This window comes from Electrona antarctica, assembly GCF_951216825.1.
Source record: "Electrona antarctica genome assembly, chromosome: 9".
In the NCBI taxonomy this organism is placed as follows: domain Eukaryota; kingdom Metazoa; phylum Chordata; class Actinopteri; order Myctophiformes; family Myctophidae; genus Electrona; species Electrona antarctica.
In genome coordinates this window covers 39,089,937-39,101,869 of record NC_136790.1, presented here as the reverse complement: position 1 = coordinate 39,101,869, position 11,933 = coordinate 39,089,937, and the positions used below count along the sequence as shown (strand labels likewise).

Below are 11,933 nucleotides of genomic sequence, written 5' to 3'. Positions count from 1 at the left end.
CTACCCAACGTGACAGACATGCCTGCATGAGTCTTCATAAAAGCGCTTATAGTTTGAACAGCAAATAGCTAAGCAGTTAGTTGTGCGAATCGCACACAATCGCCCAGATAGGCTTAACATATGTATTTCACATAATTTATTCTGTCAGTCTATCCGAATGTCTACCATAAATATCCGAGGCTAACCAAAGCCAGTCTGTTGATTAGCGGTTAATATTGATGCAATTAAACATGTTTAGATATATAAAACAATGTTTTTTTTAATGGAGCACAATGATAATTTAATATCAAGAACTTTAGTAGCTATGTTGTAATAGTGACCAAGCCGTATAGGCCTACAGACTAAAATGATTGTGGATTGCATTGCAATAGAAGCTGTCAAGCTGAAGCCTACTTCAATAAATGTAGGCCTAGGTTAATATAATCATTATAAAACATAATTGATAAGTCAAATAAGCCAAAAGAAAAACAAAGAGTCAAGATGTGTTTTTCAAGAGATGTTCGTTTTATTTAGTGGATTCATATGTACATACGGAAATTCAGGCACTCTGGACTGAGCTTGCAGATTGCAAATAATTACAATGTTTCAATTATTTGACATTTACAAAAGGAAAGAAAGAAAGAAGAAAATCTTATGCCCTGAAAGGTAGCAAATCTGACTTTAAATATGAAATCAATCAACACATTAACGAAAACAAAGTGGGGAAAAGAGAACCCATAGTCTCAGTTTGGTTATTTACTAATAAACCCCACATTCAATTATTCTAACTACAACACAGTCGCACGCATTCAGTTCAATAAATGTCCTCTCTGATCTCATTTAACACATTTACACTATCCCCAGTGAGGGGTCAAATGAGACATGTCATACACAAATACAATTGTCATTTGTAATATAAACTCATTTAGCATCAATGTGCAATAATAAAGAAAAAAAGAAAAAGAAAAAACTAAACTAAACTGAAGAACAATAATCAGTTGTCTGACAAAGGCGACTTGCTCTCCCTGAGGAGACGTGGGTGAGTGGTTTCACTGCAGGATGCCCTTAGCCTGACCTTGATCCACAGGGAAGGCATTAAAGCAATGAACCCTGTTCCTCTGTGTAGAATTAAAAGCCCTCACAATTTCACTGCCGTTGTGGAGACAACGTAACTGTAACTGCAACCCCACTACCGCCCTGAACTGAACAAAGTTTGTGTTCATTTGTTTGAGATCTGCTGCAAAACTTGGGCCCTCGAAACTTTCTGAAGTCATCTAGATATCAAATTATATTGGCATCAATAAGTATGTAATGTAATATTTGCCCATTCCTGAAGAAAAGGGAAATGGGGAGAAAAAAAAAAAAAAAAGAAAACTTACATTTTGCAGATACAAGTTGTCTGTTCCACCAGCAGTTGATCAAAAGCTTTTTGTGTGTGGGCCATGGACAACAGAGGAAAATATAGATGTGTGTTTGTACTGTTTGTGTCGCGCAGGGGCATGTTTTTATTGCAAAACTTGTCTGGACCATCAGTAGAAGCAGACAGTATGGAGGAAAGGCCTGTTGCTTTTGTCCTCAAATTCCTGCAGCAGCTCATCGATTTCATTCTCCATGTCATCAGTGTGCTGGATCTAAAGAGTTAAGACACATTCCAGCTCATCAGCACAAATTATTGTACAAAACAATCTAATCTACCATGTTTTAATACTTTGCCAGTAAACCACGGTGTGAAGTACAAATATATGCAATTTCTCCATTTAGCATAAGCGTGCTATTCTGACAAAGTGTGACTATAATGCAGGAAATATATGCTGGCAGAAACTCACACATTGACACAGCTCACAGATAAGGAAGGCTCCAAGTGTGGCTTCTTCGTGATTGTCCTGAATATCTACGTTGATTACATGCACTGGTTGAAACGTCTCCTGCTCCCTGGAGCTCAGATCTGTGGGGCGTAAACAGAACAGGGTTCATGTACAGAAAAGTCCCTCACATATTCATAAAAAGGTCTCTAAAATGCCTATCAGAATTCAGAACACATTGAAGTCACCTCTTGGTTGTTTAACGTGACATGCTTAAAATTGATTACAAGACAATATCCTCACCCTCCAGTACTTGGTCGTAAACTCTCTCCTCACAGGTGATGACCAGGTCAAACAGGTCCTTACAATTCTGAAAACGTTCAGGTCTCGATTTGATCCGCTTGTTGCGGTCCAGCATGTGCAGAATTCCATTCTGTGTGTACCTGAGGAATTAGAAAGCTAAGGAACACAAGCAGGAGGAAGCGAAAGACATCCCTAGACAGCTAAACCCCATCCTCAAACCTGCAGAAAGATGATCTCACTCATTGCCGTTTGATAGGAGGTGGCAAGACCATCTTGTAAAACTATGAATGTGAATGCAGGGACATTTCAGACATCTCCAAAAATATATAAACCTGTATCAATGTATACAAAATATGGCACCATTTCTGCAATACAGAAACACTGCCATCTGGTGGTGTGTCAAGGGAACAATTTAAAAGCCAGGATATTGCTTAACACCAATAGCTATATTCATGTATTGCTTGGTGTCTCATAAATACAATTTTGACCATTACTTAACCATTACTAGCAGTTCTGAAAAAGTAACCTGGTACACACCAACGTTATTGCTTCACCTCCATAAAAACAAATGTATACTTTTCCACTACATGACTGAAATGCTATTTAAGGTGTATTGACAACTACAAGACTGCTAAAAGGTAAACCTAGAGTTGCATGTATGGAAGACCATGATTATGCATTGGGCATGCCCGACTCTTACAAATTGTAAATGTGAGTGACATTTGTTGAAAATACCTTTGATTTCCCCATCACATAAATAGGTAGGTCTGTTATTGTAACGCTTAACTTGCCTATCAAGTATGCAGAATAATAAGCAAATACCACGGTACAAATATTTGTCATAGTAAGTCACCCATCTCTCCAATGGCGTGCTCCAAAGCCATCACACGATCATGAATTCCTCACATAAAGGTAAGAAGGCTGTGTTCACGAATCTGTATTCAAATCTGTGTGTCTCCATATGATTGTGTGTTTTTGATGGGTGTATGAATGCACAGGGGATACAGTTCCTTGTCCTTGCGGACCAGGTCGTTGTACATCTGTTCATATGTTGTTTTGAAGTCATAGACATTGGGCTTATCCGGGGCAGGGCCGGGTAGCTTCACATGAGACCCTGTTCCAAATGAACGCACAGCAAATCCCCGTTTGCTGCAGAGAGAAGACAAGGCAAGAAAGGTTAAAGAAATATACGGGACACTGGGGACAGTCAATTTTAAGCATTTTATACAAGAACATTAACATCCCTTTTAAATCTTAGAAAGCAGTTATCATACAAAGGCAACTTTCTCTTTTCAGGTGACCACACTAGAAACTACTGGAAAAAGCAAGTCTTGATGGAACAGGGTGCAGTGCCAGGGAGTTTTAGTTTAGTCACTAACAGTGACTCAACTACTGACAATCCTTTGTTCAAGTCCAGGAGTTAGCCAATGCGAATTGGTCATTCTTGGTGATGTGCACATTATGCGATAGCTAAACTTTGAGGACATTTTTAACAACCTTATATTTGCCCAATTAAAAATGAAAAAAGATCTGGTAGATAAAACAAGATGAGTTAGTTTACGCTTCCGGGAATATGTTTTTAAAGAGGGCGCTCGTGTACAGAATTTGGACAACTCTAGTTACTAGTATCGACGTATCAAATATAAAGTGACGTTCTGAGGACCTGTACGATGTAATGAAAACAAATTAAGTGTTAAAAGGTTTGATGGCCACGAATTAAAAACAAAACAATCAATATCCCAAAGTAAACGTGCGCCACTGCGATGGTAGTGTAACGTTAGATCTGTGCAGATTCCGAGGCCATTGTCGAGCAGTGATGAGGCCGAGAGGACGAGTTGTTGTTGGGGAGGCTGAATGATACAACGGCGTGGCAGCACGTCGAAACGTCTTGAATAACTGCAGTGGCGGTCTTCTCTTCTCTGTAGTGTAGGCTCTGGTTCTTGGTTCTGGTCATTTTTACCTGAGGATATTGTGCGCTTCCATACTGCGGTTCTGGTTACTCGAGCACACCACCGCCACGCGCAGCGGGTGGCTCGGCATTGCGACTCTTCGGTTATAAATGTTAAGATTTTAGAAGTAAGTTTGTTGAATCTCCCGAGGAATAGCCAGAGAAGCCTTTTCTACATCGAAATGAACTAAACACTGGTCATTGAACAGAACGGCTGAGCAGCACTATGCCTATCTTTCACAAGAGGCGAATGTTAAAATGGCGGAGCGTTCTAGAGAGAGAGAGCTACCGACGACGACTACGGCTTTAAACGGTGACATCATTGGAGGGTTGTGTTTCCCCGAACATCAAAGGGGTCGCCTGTACTTCGTCGTACGACAGTGTCGCGCGTCGAAAATAACTGATCTACAAGCTTACGACGCGTTGCACCAAGACGCGCTGTAAGTTTGTATATCTGCTATTTTCCTCATAAGGCTAAACTTATAATAATAATAATGTATTATTATTATCCACATATATTATGTTTTGTATATTATTGTTTGTAGGCTATTTAAATGTCTCAATTAATTGAATACACAATGGAAATTCAATGGGTTATCCTTTTAGCATCCTTTTGTATCAATCACAAATATAGAAGGAAGCATCTCTGAACAATTACATGCATCCTTTAAAACAGGCCTAAAAATTCACCTTTGAGAGGAAATGATCCTTCCCCCCAACACCACCCTCTTCCTTTTTCCCCACTCTGTAGGCTACTTACAGTTTTTTATTTCCTGGAATGATTGATTTTTGAGTGGTGCAACCACTCCCTTACGGAGCTATGTGTGTGGCTGGCTGGGTGGGTGCGTCTGAGCACGAAAACAGCATGGTTGTTTTTCACCACCTGTGCGCAACCTAACACACACACAAACACACGCACATATTAACTGTATATATGATGATTTCGGGTGTGCCAGTACAGTACAGTACAGTACAGTACAGTACAGTACAGTACAGTACAGTACAGTACAGTACAGTACAGTACAGGGTACAGTATAGGAACCCCCACACGGTAACTGTCATTTCTCAGCCGTTTTGGACACGGGGCGGCTCGCCGGAATCGGGCCGGCACCCTGGATGCGTTCCTGTGGGTCTGGAACTTCCGCACCACCCCCACACAGAGTTGCACCACTCACTTCACACGTGTGTGATTATTTGTTGTTATTGATGATTTAGAATTGTGTTGTTATTATTCATGTCATGTCTATATGAATTGATTGGATAGGGCCTAGATGGAAACAAGACTGCAAGGACTTTTTTTGGGGGGGGGGGCTTAGTTATTTAAATCTAGGTTATATAATCACTTTGCTATTTTTCTTTGTAGCAGATTGAGTGTTGTTTAATGAAATACAACAGCAATGTCTACTATATCAACTACCGGTATCTATCTATCTATCTATCTATCTATCTATCTATCTATCTATCTAGTTTTGTTTTCAGTTTGATTACCGGTATCCAATTATCATTTTGAAATTTGTAAAATCACACAAAACACAAGTCACATACACACCACAGATGTAAATTATGCAATGGACCTTTTATAGTACTTTATTGTCTGAATTAATGAATTACTGGACATATGGGCAGCCTAAATTCTTTTCAAAGGCTGTACACGCATAACAAAGAGGAGAGACAAGTCCACCAAAAGATCAAAACAGTTACCTTTGTCCATTCTATAATTTCATGGTGCAAAAATGAAAAGAAACCCAATCAATTCTGTTCTAAATGTAAGTGGAGGTTACATAGGTCATAAAGTGAGTGGCAAATCGGGTGGCAAAGTGAGTTCGTTGAATGCAATCAGATAGGACTTTTCTGTTTGGATGTATTGGTTGTCAACACCAGAAAGTATAGTTTTTTGCCACTCAGTAGTCCAACATAACTTCCAGGTATGATGATGATGTCACTCACGTGCATACCCTCTATATGTAATTGTCTAATCATACAAATACATATAGCCTAAAGCCTATAGTACATGGTTGCTTGCAGAACATAGCAGCTCTACGAGTTCACAATGCGTTGTGCACACATTGTAAGCTTGTAGATCGGCTATGTTCGGCATGCTACATCATTATACAGCAAAGCATAAATCAGGTGTAAAAGAGACCTAGCCTGCATGGACAGAATACATGCAGCAGATGAACTTCATGGATGACCCTCCATTAACTTAGATTTCTGTGTAACAGCAATGGCATGTAGGCCTACTCAAGAGTGTATTTAATAACATTCAGCAACAACTTTGTTTTTTCTCATTCCTATTCACTGCAAACATTTATAACATACTGACTTGTACAGACTTATACTAACAGTAGGCCTATATAATGACCAAAAAAATGACACAGTGGCCATTGTGATCCATATGCTAAATGCAGGTAATCAATAGTTTTGGTTATAGTGTTATTGTACTCACTCCCTGAAATTGTGTTTGATTTCAATCACATTTGGATGTTCATTCCATGTTATGTGGCTTAATCAAACATCATTATTAATGTGAGATTAGATAGCCTATGGTTAATTAAGGATGCAATTGTGTTGCATTATGTGAGTGAGATGTGTAGCCTGTTTTGTTTACTGATTGTTGTTTGATGGTGATGTGGAAGTCAGTGGCGAGAGTGTGTATGGTAGGCATATGTGTGCTGTGTCGCCGGGCTCATGATGTTCTCCGTGATGTAGGCCACCAGCAGACAGATGATGACCAGCATCACGCAGATAGCTCCTCCCACAGTTGTCATGGCGATCACAATGTCCTGCATCCCAGAGGGAGCCACAGTAAACTCTACACAGTCCAGGTCTGCTCTCACGGCCGGTTCCGAGTGCAACAAGGAACGCAGGCAGATGCGGTACGGGATGTTCTCATGCAACTCGGTCAATAGAAAATCCCTGCAGCCGGAGGCAAGGCGGACAGCAGCACACTCAAACTGTGTATAGCTTCCATTCCACCAGCAGCTTAACTCGAAGCCACCATTCCTGTGGTTTTTCCCATTTAAAACAGTCTTTGGCGGAGGAGTAAAAAGTGCCTTTTGTCCACTTACATTTGCAGTTACTTCATGGTCAGTCATTATCGCTTTGGCTTTATGAACGTTTTCCCCAGCACCATTATGTGCCCATTGTAACAGCACACTGCCATTTGCAAGAATATTTGCCACCAAGCTCCCCAACGACTTTACAGTCCTGCAATCACTCTGACTGCACTGGAAACGAAATTGGGTGTTTCGAAAACACAGCTGCCCACTGATGCCGCCCTCAATCACTCTGTAGGCACAGATTGGTGCCCCTCCTGCCTCCTCCTTCCAACTTGGTCTTGACCTTTCTGATATCACAGTGGGAGTATTGTCTCTGCTGGTGTTGTAGAGTAAGTTATTCACATGGCCAGATTCCCCCTTAATCTTTGGTGTAGGCCTACTGTCATTACCATGATTGACGGTGGTTTCATTGCTGAAATTTGTCCAACTTATGTTAGTCTTCTTCAGCTGGTTTTGGGGCACACCCAGTGGATTTGTGCTGCCCACCTTTGATGGAGACGTGGGTGCTGATGCTGAGGATGCTGAGCTGCCGCGTGCTTGCCTCAAGCTGGTTGTCCTTTGAAATGTGCAGAGTAAGAGTACTGATAAGGCGAACAGTGTTGGTCTTCGTTGACTTTTCATCTCCCTTCCTTTTGAATTGTTTTCAGACATAGTGGATGAGATCTACAGAGAGACAAGGCAGGCTGATGTCTGCCATAAGAAGGGTCGTTCTAATGCGCATGATGGAATGTCTGTCTGCAAATCCAGTCGCTTCCATTAACGGGAGAAATCTGCATCTGGGACAAAAATAACATTTAATCATAGAGCCAGAACGAGATTCAAGTAGGCTATGACCTTGCAGAAGCTAAGCTACCATGTAATGCATCAACGGTGAAAAGCCTTCCTTCCGAGCTAGGTCACCTCATTATTCCGCACACTGCCGTAATTCATAATGGTTTCTCGAAAAACAAACTTACTTACTTTTGTGGAAAGAAAGAATGCCGCAGCCGCTATGTGCCATCACATGTGCAGACTTGTGCTGTGCTTGTGCTGTAGCCTGTATTTCTTCATGTCTGGACGCAAGGCTTTGATGGCTGGAGGTGTGCGTGTGTACACTGTGCAGCCAGTCAATATGCGTGGAATCGAGCTTAAGTGCATGCGTGCCGCCAGTGTGCCAAATATTTGTCAGCAGTCAATTAGTATAAAAGAGAGAGTCGCCCCTTTCTCTTTCAAGTTCCCACTCAATTGTCCAGCTGTCGGTGAAAGACAGCGACACGGTATTATTGTTTTATGATGAATTGAACATGGTGGTAAACAAGTATATGCTTTATGGTGTCGTCCACAGTTAACAGTTTTGTATTGAGTTGTACTTGAAATGTACTGTAATTCTACAATATGTTAATAAATAGCCTACTTCAATCAATCAATCAATCAATCAATCAATCAATCAGTATAATAATAAAGAACCAATGAAACTATGCGTCCAAAAGATAGAAACTGCATGGAACGTCCCTCTGGTGATAGGCATCACCCACCTTTCTAGGCGCTCTACCCTACCGTGGCGTGTCTACGCTACCTATTAAATAATTTGCAACCACTAGCTACATTTAATTTGGTATTATCTGTGGTTTATGACATGTCTTCAATCTTTCAACTCCGGGGGCTTTATTTTTAATGTTTCCATTTTCTTCTTTTTTTGCTCAAAGGTTTTAAGTGACATACACAACAACACAGATGCCAATACGTTTTCTGGATGCTGGATATAAAATGGTCTACAGCGGCCCCCGGAGGTGTAATACCGTATTTAACACGAAAATACTATTACATTATTATTCTGTCTAATATTCTATTTATTTTATTTGTGTTGGTAGTCTTAGTGTTAGGCCAATGGGACCATACAAAAATAAATAAATGCGGCACTATACAACAGGCTTGAGATTAAGAATAAGGTCTGAAAATGGGAGCAAATGTAATTTCTTCAAATTTAGATAACATTGAAATTGTCACTGTATATTCCACTGTGTCACATTGTTGTGACAGTGATACACTTCAGCGATACTCAGCAGTTCGTGGCAAGGGCAGTTCTGATCAATTATGCCCTTGGCTTTCACCAAAAGAGAAACTCTGCAAACCAGTAAACAATCTGTACCAAGGGAGAGCATGCAGGGCTGACTAATAAGAGAAAATGCTGCATCAGTGGGACTGACTGTCTTAATAAGACCTTTGGAGAATAACAGATAAGCATCCTCCCTGATCCATTATCCCTTATCTGCTTTTCTGAGTGTCTGGCATTTGGTTGCTATGGACATCTAAGACCATTTGATGAGTAAGATAAAAAGTAAAATAAAAGTATAACGTAAAATAATAATAATACAATAACCAGTAAGACGCCCTGAGGGTGAGAAGTGTCGCGTGCACGCATCCGCTTGGGTGACGGCAGACTGCTGGGTGAGCGCTGGCGCTTTGGCATGAGGGGTCAGATCAACATATGGAATGAATTCTGTACTGGCTATATGGAGCGTGTCTTGAATGTATAGGGTTTGATGAGGTCAGATCAACATATGGAATGTCAGAACAGGAAAGACGGGTGGAAAGGATCAACATATGGAATGTCTGAACAGGTCAGCTCCATATATGGACATCTAAGGGTTTGAGGTCGGATGTAGAGTTGCTGGCTGGCTCCACATATGCAGATCTAGGTGATGATCCAGTCTTCTCCATGTATGGTTGATGGATTGACAACCATATATGGAGATCTAAGGTCTCCATGATGTCACGAGATGTCACGAGGCACAATACCATATATGGAGACATGGGTGACTAACAGACGGGAGATGCAGGTTTTCATAGTAAACGCAACCTCCGGTCGCAATAATAATAGGCTAAAATGTATCATACGTATTTGTAAACATATATGTTACAAATGGTGCTTGTAGTCATTGTTCACCAAGCTCTTTTACCCATTTGAATAGGATAATGGGTGTAAATACAGTACAGGGCACACAATGAACAAAATAAATACACACTAATAAATAACATAACATCCAATGTGACCTGTATCATTTCAATTGACAGGGGTCCTATATGTTTGCAGTTCCTTACTGATGTGGAAAAACTGCCAAAATCAGCTTGTGCTGGTAGAGTAACCAAGCAACAAGATATCAAAGTAAATTGACCTTGCGCAGGGTCAGCAATGGGGAAGGTACAGCACTGTCTTTGGGCTGGATCAGCATGTCTATAAAATACAGATGAATGAGAAACATTATAGGAGTGGCTCAAATGAAGCCCAGGTAGGGTGAGTAAGGGTGACTTCATACAAGTAGCCTATATGATTGCCACGGACAAAAAATAAATGGCATTGCCATGTTGAGGATGATGTGATGTCGGAGGTTCTCACTATTGATGCTTTTTTATTTGGACTTCTGGTCTTCACTGGCATAGTGGGAAACATCTTGGTCATCCATGTGGTGAGAGAGCACTAAACAGTTGCAAATGAAAATAGAAAGATCCCAGGACTTCAGTGTTTTTGTGATACAGCTAGATTTTAATCAATGTCTGTCCCCTGTGTTCTCTTTAACCTCAGGTGCTTCAGTCAGCCAATGACAGTCCGTCTCGGCGACTCCCTCCCTCTGACACTATTCTGGTACATCTGTCGTTGGCCAACTTGTTGACATCGCTTTTCCGCACAGTGCCCATCTTTATATCGGACCTGGGCTTGGATGTGTCCTTGTCCCCCGGCTGGTGTCGCCTCTTCATGTTGCTGTGGGTATGGTGGCGAGCTGTAGGCTGCTGGGTGACTCTGGCCCTGAGTGCCTTCCACTGTGCAACCCTGAAGCGCCAGCACGTAGCCTTCGGGCCTCTTGCTCAGCAGCGGGAGAGGCGGCGGGTATGGGTGGTCCTAGGGGTGGTGTGGGGGGCCAATCTGGTGTTCTCTTTGCCAGCTCTGGTGTACACCACTCACGTTCATGGCAATGCCACTGTGGAGCTCATGGTGATCAGCTGCACCACCAGACCTCTTCTCGGGTGTGTGTGGGAGTTCCCCTCACCTGAACAGGGTGCAGCCTTCGCCTCCACCTCGTTGGCATTTAACGAGGTGGCACCGTTGGTGCTAATGGTCTGCACCAACCTGGCAACCCTGCATGCCCTGGCCAAGCATATACGAGCTGTCACCGCCGGTGGAGCGTCTGGAGCGACCCAGGGGGAACTGGAAAGGCATGTGTCAAGTGAGCGTAAGGCAGGTCATGTGATCATGTCTCTGGTGTCACTCTTTGTGGTCTGCTGGGCACTGCAGGTTGCTGCAGTTACTTACTACAACCACGATGGGGGACACCATTCCGAGGGGCTGCTCACTGTGGCCCATTTCGCCGCATCTGTGTTTGTAGGATTTAGCCCCACGGTGGTGGCCCTGGGACACGGCAAGCTGAGGAGAAGAATCACCAGTATGCTGCTGGGGTGGTCCAAAGTCTTTAAGTGTCGCAAAGAGGACACAGACTTTGAGAGTGAATCTCCAGAGAAGCAAGATAAAAAGATGAAAGAGAATATTTTCTCTGTCCAAAATGTGAGACAAGTCATAAAAGTGGAGGAGAGTGTAAAAACAAAAAACAAGTAAGAACAAAATGTGAATGTAATTTTAATGTCCTTGAGTCTTATTAGCAGTTCATTCATAATTTCATACTAGCAAAACATAGTGGGGTGACTATGTGAATCCAAATCCAAAAGTTTTATATTCGATAGAATGTCATTGTTGCAATGTAAATAGTAAACAATAAATGACAGAATCTTATTTTTAGATATTGCATTTTTAATACAGAAGCATTTAAAAGGAATGTAAATCCGCACCTCTGGCCGTTCAGATGCTTGTCT

The 11,933-nt window shown here is 41.8% G+C and overlaps 2 protein-coding genes across 2 annotated transcripts; one reads left to right on the top strand and one right to left on the bottom strand.

Moving 5' to 3' along the window:
• Window positions 1-481: 481 nt before the first annotated feature.
• On the bottom strand, window positions 482-4,334 carry ssu72 (SSU72 homolog, RNA polymerase II CTD phosphatase). Its single transcript, XM_079511465.1, has 5 exons — window positions 4,045-4,334; window positions 3,090-3,233; window positions 2,085-2,224; window positions 1,806-1,924; window positions 482-1,610 (listed from the first exon to the last, which is right to left on the bottom strand). Exons 1-5 carry the CDS (start codon window positions 4,122-4,124, stop codon window positions 1,509-1,511), a joined length of 585 nt encoding a protein of 194 aa, XP_079367591.1. The 5' UTR covers window positions 4,125-4,334; the 3' UTR covers window positions 482-1,508.
• On the top strand, window positions 2,233-11,734 carry ora4 (olfactory receptor class A related 4). The gene is made up of 2 exons (XM_079511458.1): window positions 2,233-2,996; window positions 10,654-11,734. The coding sequence occupies exon 2, from the start codon at window positions 10,825-10,827 to the stop codon at window positions 11,677-11,679; it is 855 nt and encodes a 284-aa protein (XP_079367584.1). The 5' UTR covers window positions 2,233-2,996; window positions 10,654-10,824; the 3' UTR covers window positions 11,680-11,734.
• The last annotated feature ends 199 nt before the right edge of the window (window positions 11,735-11,933 follow it).

Bases quoted from the DNA above. Each gene is read 5' to 3' on its own strand.
- ssu72 (XM_079511465.1), bottom strand. From the start codon at position 4,124: ATGCCGAGCCACCCGCTGCGCGTGGCGGTGGTGTGCTCGAGTAACCAG. The intron at 3,234-4,044 runs GTAAAAATGACC...TTCTCTCTGCAG, and splicing joins GAAGCGCACAATATCCTCAG to CAAACGGGGATTTGCTGTGC. The intron at 1,611-1,805 runs GTGAGTTTCTGC...TTAACTCTTTAG, and splicing joins TCTGTGAGCTGTGTCAATGT to ATCCAGCACACTGATGACAT.
- ora4 (XM_079511458.1), top strand. From the start codon at position 10,825: ATGTTGCTGTGGGTATGGTGGCGAGCTGTAGGCTGCTGGGTGACTCTG.